Here is a 17,027-nt window from a genome sequence, read left to right on the forward strand (position 1 = left end):
AAACATCATTGACCTCTCCCCCAGAAGCTATCTATCTCTGCCTTGTGCATAAAACACTAAAAATTTTAGGAATCCAAAGAAATTAGAGCCATCATTAATAGAGCCTCAATGCTACTGAGAGGACTAATAAAGATGCAACAACAAAAACCCAACAAATCTTTAGAAGGTCAGAAGAAACAAGACATGCAATTGGCTTACTGGCTTTTCAGCTACAAAATTTGCCCCTACAAGTACATTTTGACCTTATGACTAATTGCAATCAAATTTGACCAAACAATACACGTATCAGACGAGTTCATAAAAACCAGCAGCTAGGAAGACCACAGAGACATGAACAAGTGGCTGCTAAAAGAGAACAGAGGTTCTGCCCACCTCATGAGATAGCAGAGGTTCCAGGCAGCACAAAGGCTAGGCAAAAAGAAATGAGTGGAGGAAGCAAAGAGAGAAGAAAAAGCAGCAGGAACATCCAGACTTCAGATCTAATGCCCACTGAATAGTTTCGTGTTTACAGATTATTGGTCTTTGTTTTACTTAATTTGAATTGCTCTGTCACAGGTGCAAAGTTGAGCAGATTCCCCGTGCTTCAGCAGAAAAACCATGCAAGCAAAGTAGCTGAAAATATGAAGACATATAAAATAGGAGAGCAGCACTTTGGGTGGTACCCAAATTATGCATTGCTCCAAAAAAAGAAAGCATTATGGTAGTAAGATGACAGTATTTGTATTACATTGTTTTACCAAAACAATTCATAAATACATAGCTATTTTTTTTTCAGAACAGCGTTATTACCAAACAAGTGTGGGATAGAAATAAACTGCTAAAAACTAACTAAATAAATCGCAAGCCTGAATTCAAAAGGTTCAGTGATCTGTGCATCAGATGATCAGTTGATAAAACTGAAGGACTAAACCTTCACATGCAGATTTTGACAGCCAAACAATATAAAAGACACCAGTAAGTAAAGGACCACATATAACCTCCAGCAGTACGAGACAGGAAGTCACAGTTATCCATGCTTCTGCATGTAAATGACAGTGTGCATGCTGAATAGCAACATAGGAAGGTATCAGTAACCATCATCCAGACTGAAGACACATTACTTTATAGTCACTGTACAATTTTAAACATGCTTACCTATTTCTCCTTATTTTCACCCTTTACTGATACTCCTCCCAAAAAACAATAATTATTTTGAAGTTCAAGAGCTCTGATATAGTTTCACAAAGATTTTCCAACTGATTAAAAGATGCAGGTTTGAGTTATGAAAACATCTACAAAAACCATCACATTACCAAACTGCAGTTCTCCCTCAGTACAGCTTAATACTTCACTCTTTAAGCAGCAGCACTGACTGCAGCACAATTAGCCATGGCCAGACCACACTGTCCACATAGCAGGAAGAAACTATGTTCTCAAACTCAGAGCAAATTTATATTAAAAGGTGAAGTAAAACAACTGCAAATTCTAATGGTCAAGATCAATAAATGAGGCAGAAAACGGTAAGTGCCCAGAAAACTATGAATTGCAAATATAGTCTAGAAGCATCCGAAGGATATCTTCTCTTCTGTCTTCTCTTTCATCTCCTCCCCTCCGGTCTTACTGACGCTGGTGAGGTAAATTTGTCGTCTTTATTGTTCTTACCATTTCTCAATGAATATAATGCTATTTGCTAAAACAGTAATTCTTCCCTCAATGAAAATATATCTTAGAAAAGTGGCAGCAGCAGAAGTAGGTCTAATCAAAACTAATCATTACCTCATTCATGGTTTTAACACAAGCACATTTAAACTGGTTTCACTGTTGGCCTTGAAGAGAATGATATACCATTATGTTTTTCATTCAAAGCCCCTAGATCCCCAGTGTCTGGGAGCTGTTTACAGAAAAAGATAAACACAACAACAAATTAATCCACAGGAAGCTATAGCAACACTCTCCTTGGATCATTAAAGCAAGATTGTCTGGCAGAGGGACCCCCAGGTTAGACGCCAGGTCGTGAAGTCTCACTGTGGCTCTGCCATTTTTCCACTTTGTAGCCACTCACCTAATTTGAAATGGTTTCCCCAGCTGCCTGGAAAGATGACAGAGGTGCCCATGTTGTCTAAGTTTTAGACAACCTCCTGGTTTAGAAAACTTCCAAGTTTGTTGTGAGAACTAGTCTGTGCTCACCCAGCACTTGGGGGGTGGGGAGGGTGTAGGGGTGGTGGGTATCATTATTTCAGGTTCTCTCCAATCATTGACATACACAAAACTAGTGAATATTCTTGTACTTCTGTCTAATCCCTTTTGCATTCTTTAGTAATATGCAAGTGACAAGTCTATTACTGCCCCACAGTACAAAAAAAATTATTTCATGCCCACAAAACTTTCATGCAACCACCACCACCAGAAAAGCCCATAAGACAACTAGCAATTCCACACTCTGTGGAAGGTCTTCACTATAGAATTAGAAGGATTCAGGGTTTGCCAAGAAAAAAGATACCGAGTAACACTTCTATCATCAACAGCATGCACATTCTGGACTGGGTAAAGTACTGGGCAAGCAAAGCAAAAGCCCTGTGGGGAAAAAAAAAAAAACAAACACCAAAACAAAAAACACTGAGCATGCTAGTAGAGACCTTCATAAAGCTGACTTCCAAGATGGCAAAATCTACATTACGTAAATCATGCTATTTCCCCATCTCTGAAGGACACTTCCACCTTAAATAACACATTTTAAACATGCACTTCCAGCTTATCTTTAGAAGTTTATGAACCCTTTAAGGCATGCATCTTCTCCCTTTTTAATCCTGGTCTGTTCTAACTGAAAGCAGCTCCTTGATCTAGATCACCATGGGGCCATATGAACGTGCCTGCACAAGGGAGGAGCACACATGTATAGGAAAGAGCAGCCTTAAGGAGGAAGAATTAGGCCATTTCTTTAAACAGGAGGGTTAGTTTATGTGAACTTCAAGCGACCATGAAACTATGGTGTAGCTGTATCAAGCACGGTGCTAAGATGCTAAGCACAGTGCTAAAGATGAGCTGCTGATAAAAGGGGTTATCCTCTCAATAGCGTCCAGCAACATGCTAACGTGACTCGTTTTCCCATCAACACTGGTGATCCTCCGATTCCACAGTGAACTTATTCAGGAAGTTAACCAGCAGAAAACTTACCCTACACCAGAGAGAGTCGATGGGCACCTACCATCTCAGCTCCCTGAAACAGCTTGCTTTGGGGTCAGACATGTTCCAGCATTAATAGACAGAACAGGGACGAAGCAAGTAGGTGTAACAGTTTATGTCCTCGTTGCTCCTAACAGCCTCTTGCAACCTGCTTCTAGAGGTTACCAGCACACAAGTAGGACCCAAGGTCACTTCTGCAGTTCTTCATCAATCACAGCAGCCTACAGCTCAATATATTAGCAGACATTCACCTCTGCATGCATCACAGGTTAGGAAGCCAGACAATGTGCTTGAGCCTTTCTGCTGTTACCTCTGGTGAGCTGGTAGTGACTTCAAGCAGTAAAGCATAGGTTAGGTATCTCAGCTGCCACTAGTAGACCTGCCAGAGCTCACCTCTGAGAGGTCTAAAACAGCCAATATAAAAGTCTTTATACAGATTTTCAAATCAGTTTGACAACTCAGTTTTAAGTTCCACAGTGAAGTTTAGCACAGGATATTTCTATATTTAAACAAAGTTTAAGTCTTACCAATTTATGTTTTAGCAAAAGAATTTCAATATTCCAATACTGTTCAATATAACCATGTAACTGTTCTCATGTTCTCTTTTCAATTTTGATATATATAGCAGATTTCAACTTCCTTACCATTCCTCCCTTCAGCTCCATAAACACCAAAAGAATTGTTATCAAACAAGAAAAGCAAAATCCTCCTTTTACAAGTGCTTGGGAAAAAGTGTTTCTTGGCACAGTGGAACGGCTAGTTGCTTTGATTCAAACACAAGTTGTTAAAACAAGATGCTGCAAAGTGCTAAGAGAGTAGTTCAACATACTTTAAAAAAAAAAGGTACACACAGCTGAATGAACGAAAACAAACAAAAAATTAGCCTTGCAGTCAAATCAGAAGGTAACAACTGCAACACCATCTTATAAACAAGAATCAAGTCTTGTCACGGACAAGTAAGAGGTCACCATCAGCAAAGTAACCAGCCACAGTGATGTTAGCTATACTCACAACATATCCATGGCTAGAGCCATCCAAGGAGATTCACGTTAAGAGACAGAGAAGGGGCATGCGCTCTACATGTAGCCTGATTTATGCTTTAATAAACTGTTAGAAAAAACAGGAACAAGGTGGATAAGTTATTAAATTACAAATAAGGCTTTCAAAAAAAAAAGAAAGAAAGAAAAAACACATAGGGTAGAACAGTAAAACTTTCAGAGTGACCTAGTAAAACAATGGTAAAAGACATGGCCAGCTGGCATACACAAAAGATTGTCAAACAGCAGTTGGCCAATCGGTGAAGATAACATTAAGCTACAATAAGTGAAGAAATAAATTAAAAGGTTATCTGTAAATACATTCATAAAGTACATAAGATTCACCAGGCACAGTTTACGTTGTTACTAAAAAGAGGAAAAAAAATTATAGTTAAGCAGAAAGAAAGCATTTGTGACATTAAAAAGAAAAATAACCCTCACACTTAAAAAACCCATAATCTTACACTTCAGTGAAATGTTATACTTCAGTGAAAAGATTTCTTCAAAATTTGATGATTTGCTGGGAGATATTTACATATCAAGTCTTTCATCTACCCAAAAAGAAACCTCTCAGAGTTTATAAATAGCTTTCCCTATAAGGATGAACATTTTCTTCTGCTGCAATCGCATTCCTTTGAGCAATAAAAATGTTAAACTTCTCTTACCATTCCACTCTTCTCCTTCTTCTATTTCTGATTTCTACCCCTTCAATACTACTGCCATAGATGGAAAAGCCTCCATCATTTTTCATTAACATAACATACGTGCTGTCACCACACACACTTCATTCATCCTTGTCCATTGACAAACTTTATGTCTTCTCGTTCCCCTATGAACATTCATTTACACATTTTAGCCACAACCTTTAAGAAGCCTTCCAAAGCAGCAAGTTGAGGAAACAAAGACAAACAAGCTAAATAATTGCACTGAGTCAGGCAGCAAGCCATGTCCTCCATCAATGGTCCCTTATTCACTGGACGCATCTTTCATTCAGGGCTTTGTAAAACCTGTGGTTCATTCACCAGGAGAACTTGGTCTGTAGAAACAAGGTCTGCCCTAGTGCCACAAACAGTATAAAGATTCCTCTGCTGGTCCATATGGCTATGTCCCTGTACAAGTAAATAAAACAGCCCAGAGCCTGTTCTCTAGCCACAATGTAAAGGGGCATGACACAGCCTGTGTCCGCAAAGCTAAACTCTTCTCCTTACACAAGGTCAGAAGAGACAAGTACAATTCCCCTCTGCCTCTTGCGAACAGTCCCCCTTTGCTTTCTCCCAACACACATGCAGGCAGTTAGGCATCGGTCTAAACTGGACCAAGGAGCACACTAAAAATTAAGCAGAGTGGACAGGACTGGAGCTCAAGCCCACATCCTCTCTGTGCTTACTTCAAAAGTATAAGCACTGGATATAGCTCCAACAGAAGTCAAAAAAAGGTTTAAAAGAAACAGGCAATCTACAAGCACATTCCTACCCACAGCCTATGAAAGTTCCTACAACACAGCAGATGATCTTGTTCTCTCTATCACCACAAGAGCTAAGACAGAAGTTGTAAGGGGAATGCACTGTTCTATAAACATTGGAGACTGCAGGTCACCATACTCTGACCTCTTGAAGGCACTTCTCAAAAGGACACCGCTAATCCCAAGACTCTCTTGCATTCATAATTATGAACTGAAGTCCACAGAACTACATTTAAGACTCAAGCTTCTCAAGGGTAGGTGTCTTGGGAGTCTTTACTGGGGAAAAGTGAAGTCTGAAGAAACAGGAACAGTAAGACACATCCACACAACAGCAATTTGCTCACAAGCATGAGACACGGGAGACTGGCATGATGAAACCTGAGCATACTGGCTAAGGCAGCACCTGTTTTGAGAACAGATGAGTTCAGTTTCCTGTTACATCAAACAGTAACTTTCATCAGTCCTACGTTTGCACAAAAAAAAAAGGCAAGAAAAAAAATCTCTACTGACATCACAGTTAGGGCTGGGCAGACAGTGGCCGATGAGGAAATACAATGAGTCACTGCGAAGGCAGAGCACACAGCAAGAGTTTTCAAACTGCCATGAAAAATTTAGTCTTACCAAAAAAAAATAGACAATACAGCCGAAGTGAACTACACCAGAAAAAGAGTAACAGCAGCGTAGTGCCTTCACACAACCAAAGCAGTTGGGGAAAAGAAGAACACTGTAAAAAGGACAGGGTAAGACACAGGCCCACTGCAGGAAGAAACAAAATCAACACAATTCAGCAATCAAGAAGGAAACATCAGCTAAAATAAGCTGATGGGTGGACAAGAAGGAAATAATATTAAGCTGAAAATACAGATACAGCTGAAAGAAAGAGAAAGCCATGCAAAGAAAGCACAGCCGACAGAGCTACGTTCCAAGAAGAAATTCACGCTGGAGAAGTTGCCAAGGTATCTGTATATGCATGAAAGAAAACCAAAATATAAACACAAAAAAACAGTGCAAGTAAAAGAATGAGTTATCATAAACTTAACTGCTATGTGTTAGGGGAAAAAAATCATTAGTGAAATACTAAGGCACATAACTTTTCATAACTTTTTTTTGTTGTTTTTTTGGGGTTTTGGGGTTTTTTTTAGAATAAGTCAAAGACCATTAGAAAAGAGGGTAGCAGCTTTACCCAGTTTGGAAGTAAATAAAATAAGACACTATGTAAGAAGTACAACGGGGAAATAAAAATTAGGCAGTGAGGAAAACCACAAAGGAATAAACACGATGCACGCTTAGCCACCATAATTCAGGCTAAGCATCTTATTCTCTGAACCAGCAGAATACCCCAATGTTGCAGAAATGCTACTAAAATATCTAGGGCAAAGAAAGTGGCATCTTTCCTGCCAATTAGGCAATTTCGCCACAGGTAAAGCAAACAGTATTATTATGGTAAACATGGCAATGCTTGTCAGCAACTAGAAATATCTGCTATTTTGGGTATGTATGGATCAGAAGGATTAGAGATGCAAGGTTTCTGTACAAAGTTGTTAGAGCTTTGGATGCTTTCTTTCCTTTAGGAACTATTTGTGGCTTGACATTAGAGGATTTCTTTTTGATGCAAGTGGAAGGATAAGAGGAAGGAAGAATGTTGGTATTATTAACAGCTGAATAAACTTTAAGATACATACAGCTCAGCTGCACAGGAGTTGGTTGATAATGCAGAAACAAGGAATCCGATCAATAAGTGCTAATGAAAGTATTAAATCTTCACAGTTTTCAGGCGGAAGGTGGATTAACTAGTCTCAGATCCTGACAATCTCTTCTTTGGGTCCCAACATCAAAGAAGGTAAGACTGCTTCTATATTGAGGAGGTTTTTTATTATTTTAATTAGAAACCACTAAAATGAGTATGAGTTCTCTAAAGGCAGTGAGTAACATCCAAAAGCCTTCTCTTTTGGTATTCGTGAGCCAGAACTACTTTGGAAAGCCTTCAAGTGATACAGAGACCTCAATTCTAGTCTTATTGAGCCATAAGATTTGGCATCTCTTAATGATGTGCATGTTGTTATTAAAAATCTCACTCACCCAGACTAAAACTTGCTATCAATGTATTTTTCAAAAGAATATGAAATTTGGAAACACAATATTTTTTCTTCTTAGTACCACCTATGACAAAGTGCTTAGGAGCTGGGAATTAAGAAAGCTTCCTGTGGTGATAAATCACTGGGAAGAAGATATATTAAAAGAACTCTGAAATAAAGGAGTTCCTTGTAAATATGTGATACACTTTTTTGAACTAATTCATACTCTTGCCAAGTTTTTTTCCCTAAGAACATAATTAGCATACTTCTAAGTTGAAATAAAGCATTCTCAGTGTGCACTAACAGTTAAGATGAATTCATCAATTTACCATAAAAATTTAGAACTTGTTAACCAGATTGTCCTTCTCCCCTGCAAAATCAAAAGCATCATGAGCATTTTGGACTGTTCATTTGTTAATAAAGTCACGATTGCGAGTCTGTTACCTGCCTTTTGAACTGTCTCATTTGAGTGTGCAACACATCAATACATTGTCTGGCATAGCAGAAGCCGAAGTCTTCTATAAACATCAGCCAGGCTGGTTCCTCCCACACTAATTATGACAGCTTGACAAGAAGTGATGATGAAACCACAGAAATATGCTGTTTTCTCACAAGCTTTTAAAAAGGGGACAAGGGGGGGTGGGGAAAGCCCACCTCCCAGGATGAAAATCCTGTTTCCTCACCTTGAAACAAATTAGAAAGAAAAAATAGCATGATTTAATAGAACAGGTCAACCCTGAGGCTTGATTCAACACAGTTGCTGCGTTCAACCACATCAACTTGTCACGTCCCACAAGATAACCGAGGCTGAGCTGTGAGAGCCTTCAGATGGCAAAGGAACAAAGTACTGCAAGGAGCTGTCAATCAGTAGGTGGCACTCTTCAAACTCTGACAGTGGGAAGCCAAGTACCAGCACAAGTGAGGACACATTACATAGCAGTCTGGATCTTTAGCAGAAATATCAACAAGAAATATTGAACAACTTTAAGCATAACTGCCACCCATGGGGAATGCAACGGCTTCATTTCAGTAATATACACAGCAATCCTTGTACGTAACCTCTGAAGTTCCTAAGAATTATAATTTTTGAGTGCTATAAATATTTGGGATGAACACTACCGTATACTAGCGTACTAAAACCAGTCTCTTAAGAAATTATCCATTACATCTGCAGAATACTTTGAATGAAGCCTTGTAGCTAATTATGTAGATGTAAGTCAAACTCGTGAATGATAATATTTTAACATAACAAAACATAGCATATTTATTTAGGTTTTGCCACAGCTGTTGTTCTAAGCTGGGGAATAAATTTGTTACAATAATTGGAATAACTAAATCTTTTGGAACAATATATGAATTGTTATTTCTGTTAGATTTACTGGTGAAGATGTAACCCACGCACCAAAAGATTCAATTGTTTTTAGAGTTCAAATCAATACAAGGTATAACAAAAATGAAAACATTGCTCCATAAAACAGGTGTCAAATTTTCCATTCCTGCAAACAGTGTTTCTTCATTTAACAATTATAGACTTTTTTTTGTTTTTTAAATACAGATTTAAATCAATACACGTTACTGCTCGTTTGATAAAAGAGTAAAGTAAGAGCAGATTTAGTAACAAAGTTCCAAGTACAGGTACTTGTGATTGAAACAGCCAGCAGAGGGAGTATAAAAACAAAATTTTTAAAAAAAAGCCCTTTTTTAATATATATTTTTTTAACTTGTGATCTTAGCTTTCTTTTAGAATATAATAGTGCCAAAAGTGCAAAAACTAGAATACTGTAAAACACATAGAATCTTAAAGTATTAAACATAATGATTTGAAACTAAAATACTTTTTAAAGTAGCATTAAAAAGTTAGCTCATATTAGCCTCTCCAAACTGAAATACGATTTTAATCACAGAAATGGTTAACATCGACCAACAAGCTGCATAAGCCATTTCCAAGTTATAAATACACACACAGACAGACTCTCATTCTTATTTTCCAAATCTAAAACTAAGTTCATGATTTGAGAATACTGAGAGAATGTTGGGTATAATCTATTTGTATTAGAATACAGCACAAAGTCTTAAAACTGAACAAAAGGTACTGTTGTACTGATCTGTACAACAGAAGATTTAAAAGCAAGTAAACCAAGTATATGCCCTATATCATTAGTGGAAATGAGCATTTACATGACTGTTTCAAAATCAAGTCACTAAGTCATGTATATGCCGAAATAAAAACTCATCTTTATGGCTTCAGGTTTTCACCATGTCAAGCTGATGAGTATGGCTTAAATACGGGCAAAAAGAAGGACATAAACGGGGTGACTGGAGCCACCAGCCTTGTGTTAGATTCTTAAATGAGCTGCCATCCTCCTCACACAAGTGACAAAAAGAAACTATTTCCCAACTCACCTACACTATCCCACTGTGCATAATCACACCTTCCACAGTCCATTTTACACGAGGAGCAAGCTTACTGAGTTAACAGTGAAGGCACTACCTCCTTTCTCAAGGCCTATGAGTACCAGGTACCCCCAAGCCACCAGGCAAACATGGGCAGCAGAGCTGAGGAGTCAAAGGGACAGAGGATTAGTTATTTCAAATGTAAACTGCATGCTTTATAGACAATCATTTGTAAAAATACCTGACTCAGACAAACAAGCCCTCCTTCACCGTTAACTGCTTGTGCCTGCACAGTTTCCATTGCCTTTCCATGCCATTCCTTGCTGTCTGCCCCAAGTATTGGTCCATTATCCCTCTAACTAGAATGGCAGTGCTTCAGACCAGGATACATGGTGTTCCTATACATTAATGCAAAATGAGGTATTATGAAACATCAGTCCTGATGGGAGCTGCTGAATGACATCACTTATCATCATAACTATATACCGCTTAGTGATAATTTTGCTTTCGATTAATGTGGAGCCAGGAGCCACGGGGTGAAAACCAGAGACAATTCCATTTTCTACATCAGCATCTAAATTTTAAGGATTATTTAATTGTAAAACCAAACCCTGTCCACCTTTACACATGGGATTCATTGCTGAAGATCAGCATTTGGCTTACAAAACCCTGATTGCAAGAAATGAATACACAGACCACGAAAAAAAGAAGAGTCAAGCCAAGATTAACTTTCCCATTAGTGCAGGTAGCAGGAATACTTTTCACTTTATTTAAACAATTGCTATTTTCTTCCACAACTATAGTTCTTACTACATCTACTCTTTCTTAGAGTACTACTCAATCGGAAAGTCTTAGCATCTGGCAGATGAAGGGGCAGGATGAACTTGCTGCATCACAAAAAAAAAAAAAAGCAGACAGATAAATGGTAACTCTGTATAAACTATCAATATACTGGTAATACTCTGACAAGCAGAAAGCCCCCATACTGTAAAATACTCATACCTGTGAGTAGACTTATGGGACACAGATGAAATATACTACACATGTGCAGCTTGAGAGACCTTGAGTGTAGAAGGAACATGGGATGCTCCCCTGAAGGTAAGACATTTCACAGAAACCTGGAATACCTGGCAGCTTGCAGAATCCTAAATATGGTAGAACTCCACTGGAGAATTGATCCAGGATGTTAGACACTAAAAGTTTCTCGAAATGCTCTGTTATGTACCCAGTTACAGATTTTAAACAGGTAAGAAAAACAGCACATACCACACAAGGTTCATATAAGCTTCTGTAGTCCAGTCCAGTACTTTATTAGGAATCTTAAAAACAAAAATAGCCAGATATGGCACAAACTGAGTATTGCAGAACCTAAAATTTTAATAATATCAAGAACCTCCTAACAAAATCCTGACTGGAGAGCATGCAAGTCAAAAGAGCTCAGAGGAGAAAGAAGAATACATCTGTAGCGATTTCATTGTTTTCCAGGCTTGAGGATGCTGTTAAGTCACTTTTAAATCTCCCTTCCAAAAGAGCTCATCTCAGTTCTCTTCCCTACAGAACACCTCAGTTTCCCTGTAAAAATATTTAGACTTTTTTTTGTCCTTAAAGTCAAACAGTGTATATATGTATATATGTATGATTTAGAACCTAAAATACAATTCAGGAAACAAAAGCTATGAGAGACAGCACATTATCTTAATTATTCTGCATGATCTCATCCTCTTCAAAACAATAATAGCCTTCCGGCTGCACTGTAACCAGGACTGTGCACAGTACTCCAAACAGTTGGACAAGTGCTCTTTGCAGTAGCAGCACTGGAACTGAATAGTATCTTGTTTGACTTCCCTCCACTCCTTTTTTCAGCCGGGTTTCCTAAGGAAATCAGACTTATGCAATCACTCAAGGAGGGAGGGAAGTGTACGCATACGTATATACGCATGCACATGGATGTCTGTCCGTCTGACCTCACTAATACCTTTTGAGCCCATTGGCCAGTTTCAATCACATTCAAAAGAGGAGTAGAGAAAGCAGACATTTAGGTTCTTGAGAGTTTCATGAGAACAGGCTGCAGACCATGGAAAAGTGTCTCCACAGAGAGAGAGGCTGCATGTCTTCTTAGATGTCAGTAAACTCACAGGGGAAAGAACCGTTCTGGTCCTTTCCTGCCTGCAGGAAAATCTTCAGTCAGAGGTCACAATCAGTCAAAGATGACCAGGTTTCTTGTGTTCAAGTGTTCATAAAATAGCTTGAGTTGAATTCACCACTGCTTTTAAAATGGTGTTTTGAACAGAGCTGATGTTTTCCGTGTCATCTTTTTCTCAGTCTAGCATAGGAGAGAATTGCCCTACATGACAGACATTCCCTGGCTCTGTCCCTTGCTCCCAAGACCACTTATTTTAAAACATCAGAGTTGTACCACACACGACAGCATTCTACCCCTCTCAAACACAGAGAAAATAAAAACTGGAAGAGCTTAGGATTCCCTTCAGCCCTCAAAACTAAACAAGTATGTGGCTCTGTAACATAATCAACTATTGAATAAAGTTTTAAAAAGACAATGCAGCAAGTATATAGTCATCGTTATTCACCTCTACTGTGGAACAGAACAAGTACTACCATGCTTGCAGGCTATTGTGCTAAAGACAGCTGTAAGGCAATAAGACAAATAATGAGATTTCAGCTGACATCTCTATAGTTTTTCTCACATTCCCCCAAAATGCGTGACATGTTGTGAACTACGTACTGTTCACCTGTATCCAAAAAGCCACCTAATAAAAGTATGCTAACAGATTAAAACGCAAGTTGAGGGACACTTTAAGGCATACATCTATGATTTAAGGAATTGTCACAAAAAGAAGAAAAAAAACAAACCACCAACCAACCACGGCTGATCGAAGTCACCTTAAGCATCAAAACATTAGGCGAGCAAAAAAAAGTTTCCGATTAAAAAAAACCCAAAAAACTAAAAGATGTATTTCAGCCCTGATACACGCTCCGCTTGGAAATTCGTTAATCCCACGACCAAAGTGAAGCCCAGCACATTCCCCGGCGGGGCGCTGGAGCTGAGGGCTGGCGGGAGGGCACGGGCAGCCCGACCCCGGCAGGTTTCAGCCCGAAGCCCCGGCCGCTCCGGGGCCGCCACCGCGGCGGGGGCGCCCAGCCGGCGGGGCGCGGCGCACCAGCGAAACGCCTCGGAGAAGGGAAGGCGGCAGCGGCGGGCTCGGGGCGAGACACCCGAGGGGCAGCCGGGCCGCGTCCCTATGAACGGGGAGTTTCTGCCATGCGAAACCCTCCTCCCCCTCTCACAACCCGCCTCGGCGGCTCGGGCCGGCCAGCGGCACCCGCCGCCGCCGGGCCCCCCCGCCCAGCGCGGGGAGGGCACTCGCCAAGCCCCGCACCGAGAGGCCGAGCGGCTGCTCTCCCGCCGCTCCCGCCTCCCGACACGGGGCGAGCGCGGCCCCGCGCCCGGGCTCGGTGGGAGCCGGCGAGGGTTTCGCCGGCAGCGGAAGAGGCTCGCTGCGGAGCGCCCTTTATGGAGCGCCTCAATGCCCCTTTATTCCGCCCTCCCCGCAGCCGGTCGCTATCCCCGTTACAGCGCCAGCCCCCCACAGCAAGGAGCACATGCTTCCTCTCCGGCTTCTCGCCCGCCTTGCAGCGAGCCACGGCCGGGGGAAGGAGGCAGCCAGTACCAAAGCCGGTTCGAAGCCACGGAATTTGCAGGCGTGTGGCCGATCCGACGGGGGATGCGGAAAGAAGCGATACATTTCACCCTTTTCGGTCCTCCGCCGCCGCTTTTCTGTCAGCTGCCGACACCACAATGCTTCCTTATTGCTACTCCAAGTAAGTAGGGGTGAAAGTCTCCATTCCCCCTCGTATCATTCCTGAGCAAATCAGGCATGCACCAAGCAAAAGGCTGACAGACACACACGTAGAGTTGTCTGATCCCGAAATGATGCCGAAATCCCCGCGGCGTTAACAGCCAGCTGCCACAAAGAGCACTCAGTTACATCGAGCATCCCCTTTGTCCGTGCATCCTCGATACACACCCGGCCGCTCCTCCATGCGTCCACGCACGCCCCACGTAGACGGCCCCTTTGTGTCTTCGCCTCCCCCCCACTCACAAAGAAATGCCCCTTCCTCAGGGCATGCACCCAGCCTCGGACACAGCCCTTCGCCTCCCCCCGAGACACGCGCGACCCGCCGCCGGGCACAGCGCTCCGGTACCTACTTGTGTTCAAGAAACAGTCCGTAAACCTCCTAAAGCAGCTTGCAGAATTAGATCCATCTTCCATGTCTGGCCCTAGGAGCAGGGGAGACGAGAAGGAGAAGAAGGCGCCTCTCTGCCGCTGCTGCCGCCTAGGAGTCCTGCTCCCGCCGGGGCCGTCGCCTCCTCGGATCCCGTCGCCGCGGGCTGCTGCTGCTGCAGCACCGAGGGAATTGCAGGACCACGGGCGAGAGGCGGCTGGGGAGAGGAGGGGCCGGGAGTGGTGCTGCCGGGAGCCGCCGGCTGCGGAACGGAGCAGCAAGCCCTGGATGGAGGAAGAACAGAAGAGTCTCCTCCTGCCGCTGCCGCCTGGATGGGCGATCAAGTGAGCTGCTGCTGCTGCTGCTCCGCCAACATCTCTTCCTCCTCCTCCTGCCGCTCTCGCTGCCTCTCCTCCTCCTTCCCTCCCTTGGAGACTTGTGAGGTTAAAGGAAGACGAGGAGGGGAAACGAGGAGGCGGCGGCAAGAAGTAAAAAGAAGATGGAGAAGCGGAGGAAAAGGAGGGGATTGGAGCGAGGAAAGGAGCCGCTGCCGCTCTGGGGACGATGCTGGCGGAGGCGGCGGAGGAGGCTGTCCCTGCAGCGCGGCTCCTGCTGCTGCTGGTGGTGGTTGTTAGGAGGAGAAAGAGGGAGCTGCAGGCAGCCGAGCCGCCTCCAGGAGCGGGGGGAGGAGGAGGAGACCCGCCGCTGCCTCCACCTCCGCCGCTCTGGCCATGGGAGTGGAGCGGGCGGCTGCCGGAGCCGGGCTTTTCCCCGGGTGCTGCAGCCAGGGGGGCCGAGGGGCGGGATAAGATCCGCTTCTCCGGGTTGGACATGCTTCCGCTCTTCCCTCCCTTTCGCGGTAGTTTAAGGCAGGACGACTAGGAGAGGTACCGGAGTAAAGCGAAAGGGGAGGCCGAAAAAGGACGGAGCCAAACGAGGGGCAACCGCGGATGAGCCCTTCGTTCCCTCCAGCAACCCCCGGGCAGTATTTCCTCCGCACCCCGGCTCCCCGCCCTCATAAAATCCTCACATTTCCGTTCCCCCTTTAGGCCGGAGGGGACAGGACGCTACCGACCGCCAAGCGGTTCCGATCCCCTTTCAAAGTCCGCTTTTCCTCATGCTCCCACCTCGCATTCAAGGCAAGAAAACGGCAACAATCTGTATTTTCTTCGAGTGAGGCAAATATTGCCCCGTATGTGCGTGCGCGTCTGCAAAGAGGCAGATAAAATCACTGCAGTGCCGCTTCCAATACCAGCCCCGGCCGCCAGAAAACGCCCACTGGCGGAGCCAGCGCTTCCCAGGCTGCCTCCCTTCCTCTCATTACCAGGCGCGCACACGGGAGCTACGGCACAGCGCTTACCTAAAGGCAACGCAGGGAGAGAGAGATACACGAGAAAAAGATCCTCCCTATGCGGCCTCATTATTTTAAACAGATATTTCCAGCCACCGAGATCAAAAGGCAGACGCCCTGCGGCGCCCGGGATGAAGATGCCAGGGAGCTGCCCCTCCGTTTCGGTGGGGTATCAAACCCCCGCTCCTGCACGGGGATGCACAGTCCCTTCCCGATGCTCCTAATCACACGTGCTTGCTTCAGCTCCCCTCTGCCCCCCCACCCCAGTCTCTACTTGGCACACCTGCAGCCACCTGCCCCTCAGCCCCAGCCCTCCAAGCCGTCCGGCTCCCCGAGGGGCTACCTCAGATCCCGGCCACAGGTGCGGCGTGGCTCCGGGGCCACCACCGGCCTGGCTCCACAGGCACAAGCGGCGCCGCTCACCAGCGGAGCCTGTCGCGCCGGCCAGCCGCCACCCCGACTCCGTAGCCGGGTCCCCGGGCAGGCGGAGTCCCGCCCCGCAGCCCCCAGGCGGCCGCGCTCCCCTCGAAGGAGCGTCCCGCCATCGCCGCCGGCTCCTCGGCCGACGCCTCGCCACCCCGCCCCGCCGCAGCCCGCCCGTCCCGGCGGCACGGCGCCTCGGCGGGCCGCGCTCCGGCGTCCCTCAGCGGGACAGCCGCCGGGGGAACGCCCGGCCGAGGGAAGCCCGAGGGGGGGCTCGGAACGGAGCGGGGCCGAGGGCTGCGCTGGAGGCCCCCGCCCCACGGATTTCGTTTTCGCCCCGAACTCGCTCGGCCCTGGGCGCCAGCCGCCGCCGAGAGGCGGGCGGGGAGGTCCGAGTCCACCGGAGTTTACCTCCGGCAGCGGGCAGGGGAGGGCCGGCATCTCCACCCGGCCGCGGGGCTCCCCTCACCCCGGCCTCCCCCGGCCGGGGCGCTTCCTTCGGGCCCGGCCGAGCGGGACGCGGCCGTTGGGGAGCAGTTGCCCCGCGCCGCCTGTCAGCTTACCGGAACCCCAGGGCACGGGCAGCCCGCCGCCGCCCTCCCCTCCCGGGACAGCCTCGCCCCGCAGCCCTGTCAGCGCCGTGAACCGGCGAGGATCGTTCGTGACCCGGGCGGCTCGTAGAGCCCGTGGCGCCCCTGCCCTCGCCCTGAGGCGGCGGCGCTCACCTGGGCGGGGGCCGCCCTGCCCTCGCCTCCCCTCGCCCGGCGGGCAGCTGCCGGGCAGCGGGGCTCCCCCCGCCATCACAGGGGACGCTGAAGCGCAGACTCCACTGCCCGAGCGCCGGGCTGGCAGCAACCGGCTCCCTCCGGGCGGCCTCG

At 45.4% G+C, this 17,027-nt stretch overlaps 1 protein-coding gene across 2 annotated transcripts in view; it reads right to left on the minus strand.

The window, feature by feature from the left end:
* The window catches only part of PDE10A (phosphodiesterase 10A), a 198,326-nt gene extending 183,055 nt beyond the window's left edge, over positions 1–15,271 (minus strand). Inside the window, exon 1 of one of the 2 annotated variants that reach the window (XM_072856234.1) lies at positions 14,359–15,271. In XM_072856234.1, the coding sequence (XP_072712335.1) occupies positions 14,359–15,208 (850 nt within the window). In that variant the 5' untranslated portion in view covers positions 15,209–15,271. The remainder of the gene's footprint in view (positions 1–14,358) is intronic. The other variant, XM_072856233.1, reaches the window with a different exon arrangement.
* Positions 15,272–17,027: the final 1,756 nt, after the last annotated feature.

This window comes from Ciconia boyciana, chromosome 3 (assembly GCF_034638445.1).
Source record: "Ciconia boyciana chromosome 3, ASM3463844v1, whole genome shotgun sequence".
NCBI lineage: Eukaryota > Metazoa > Chordata > Aves > Ciconiiformes > Ciconiidae > Ciconia > Ciconia boyciana.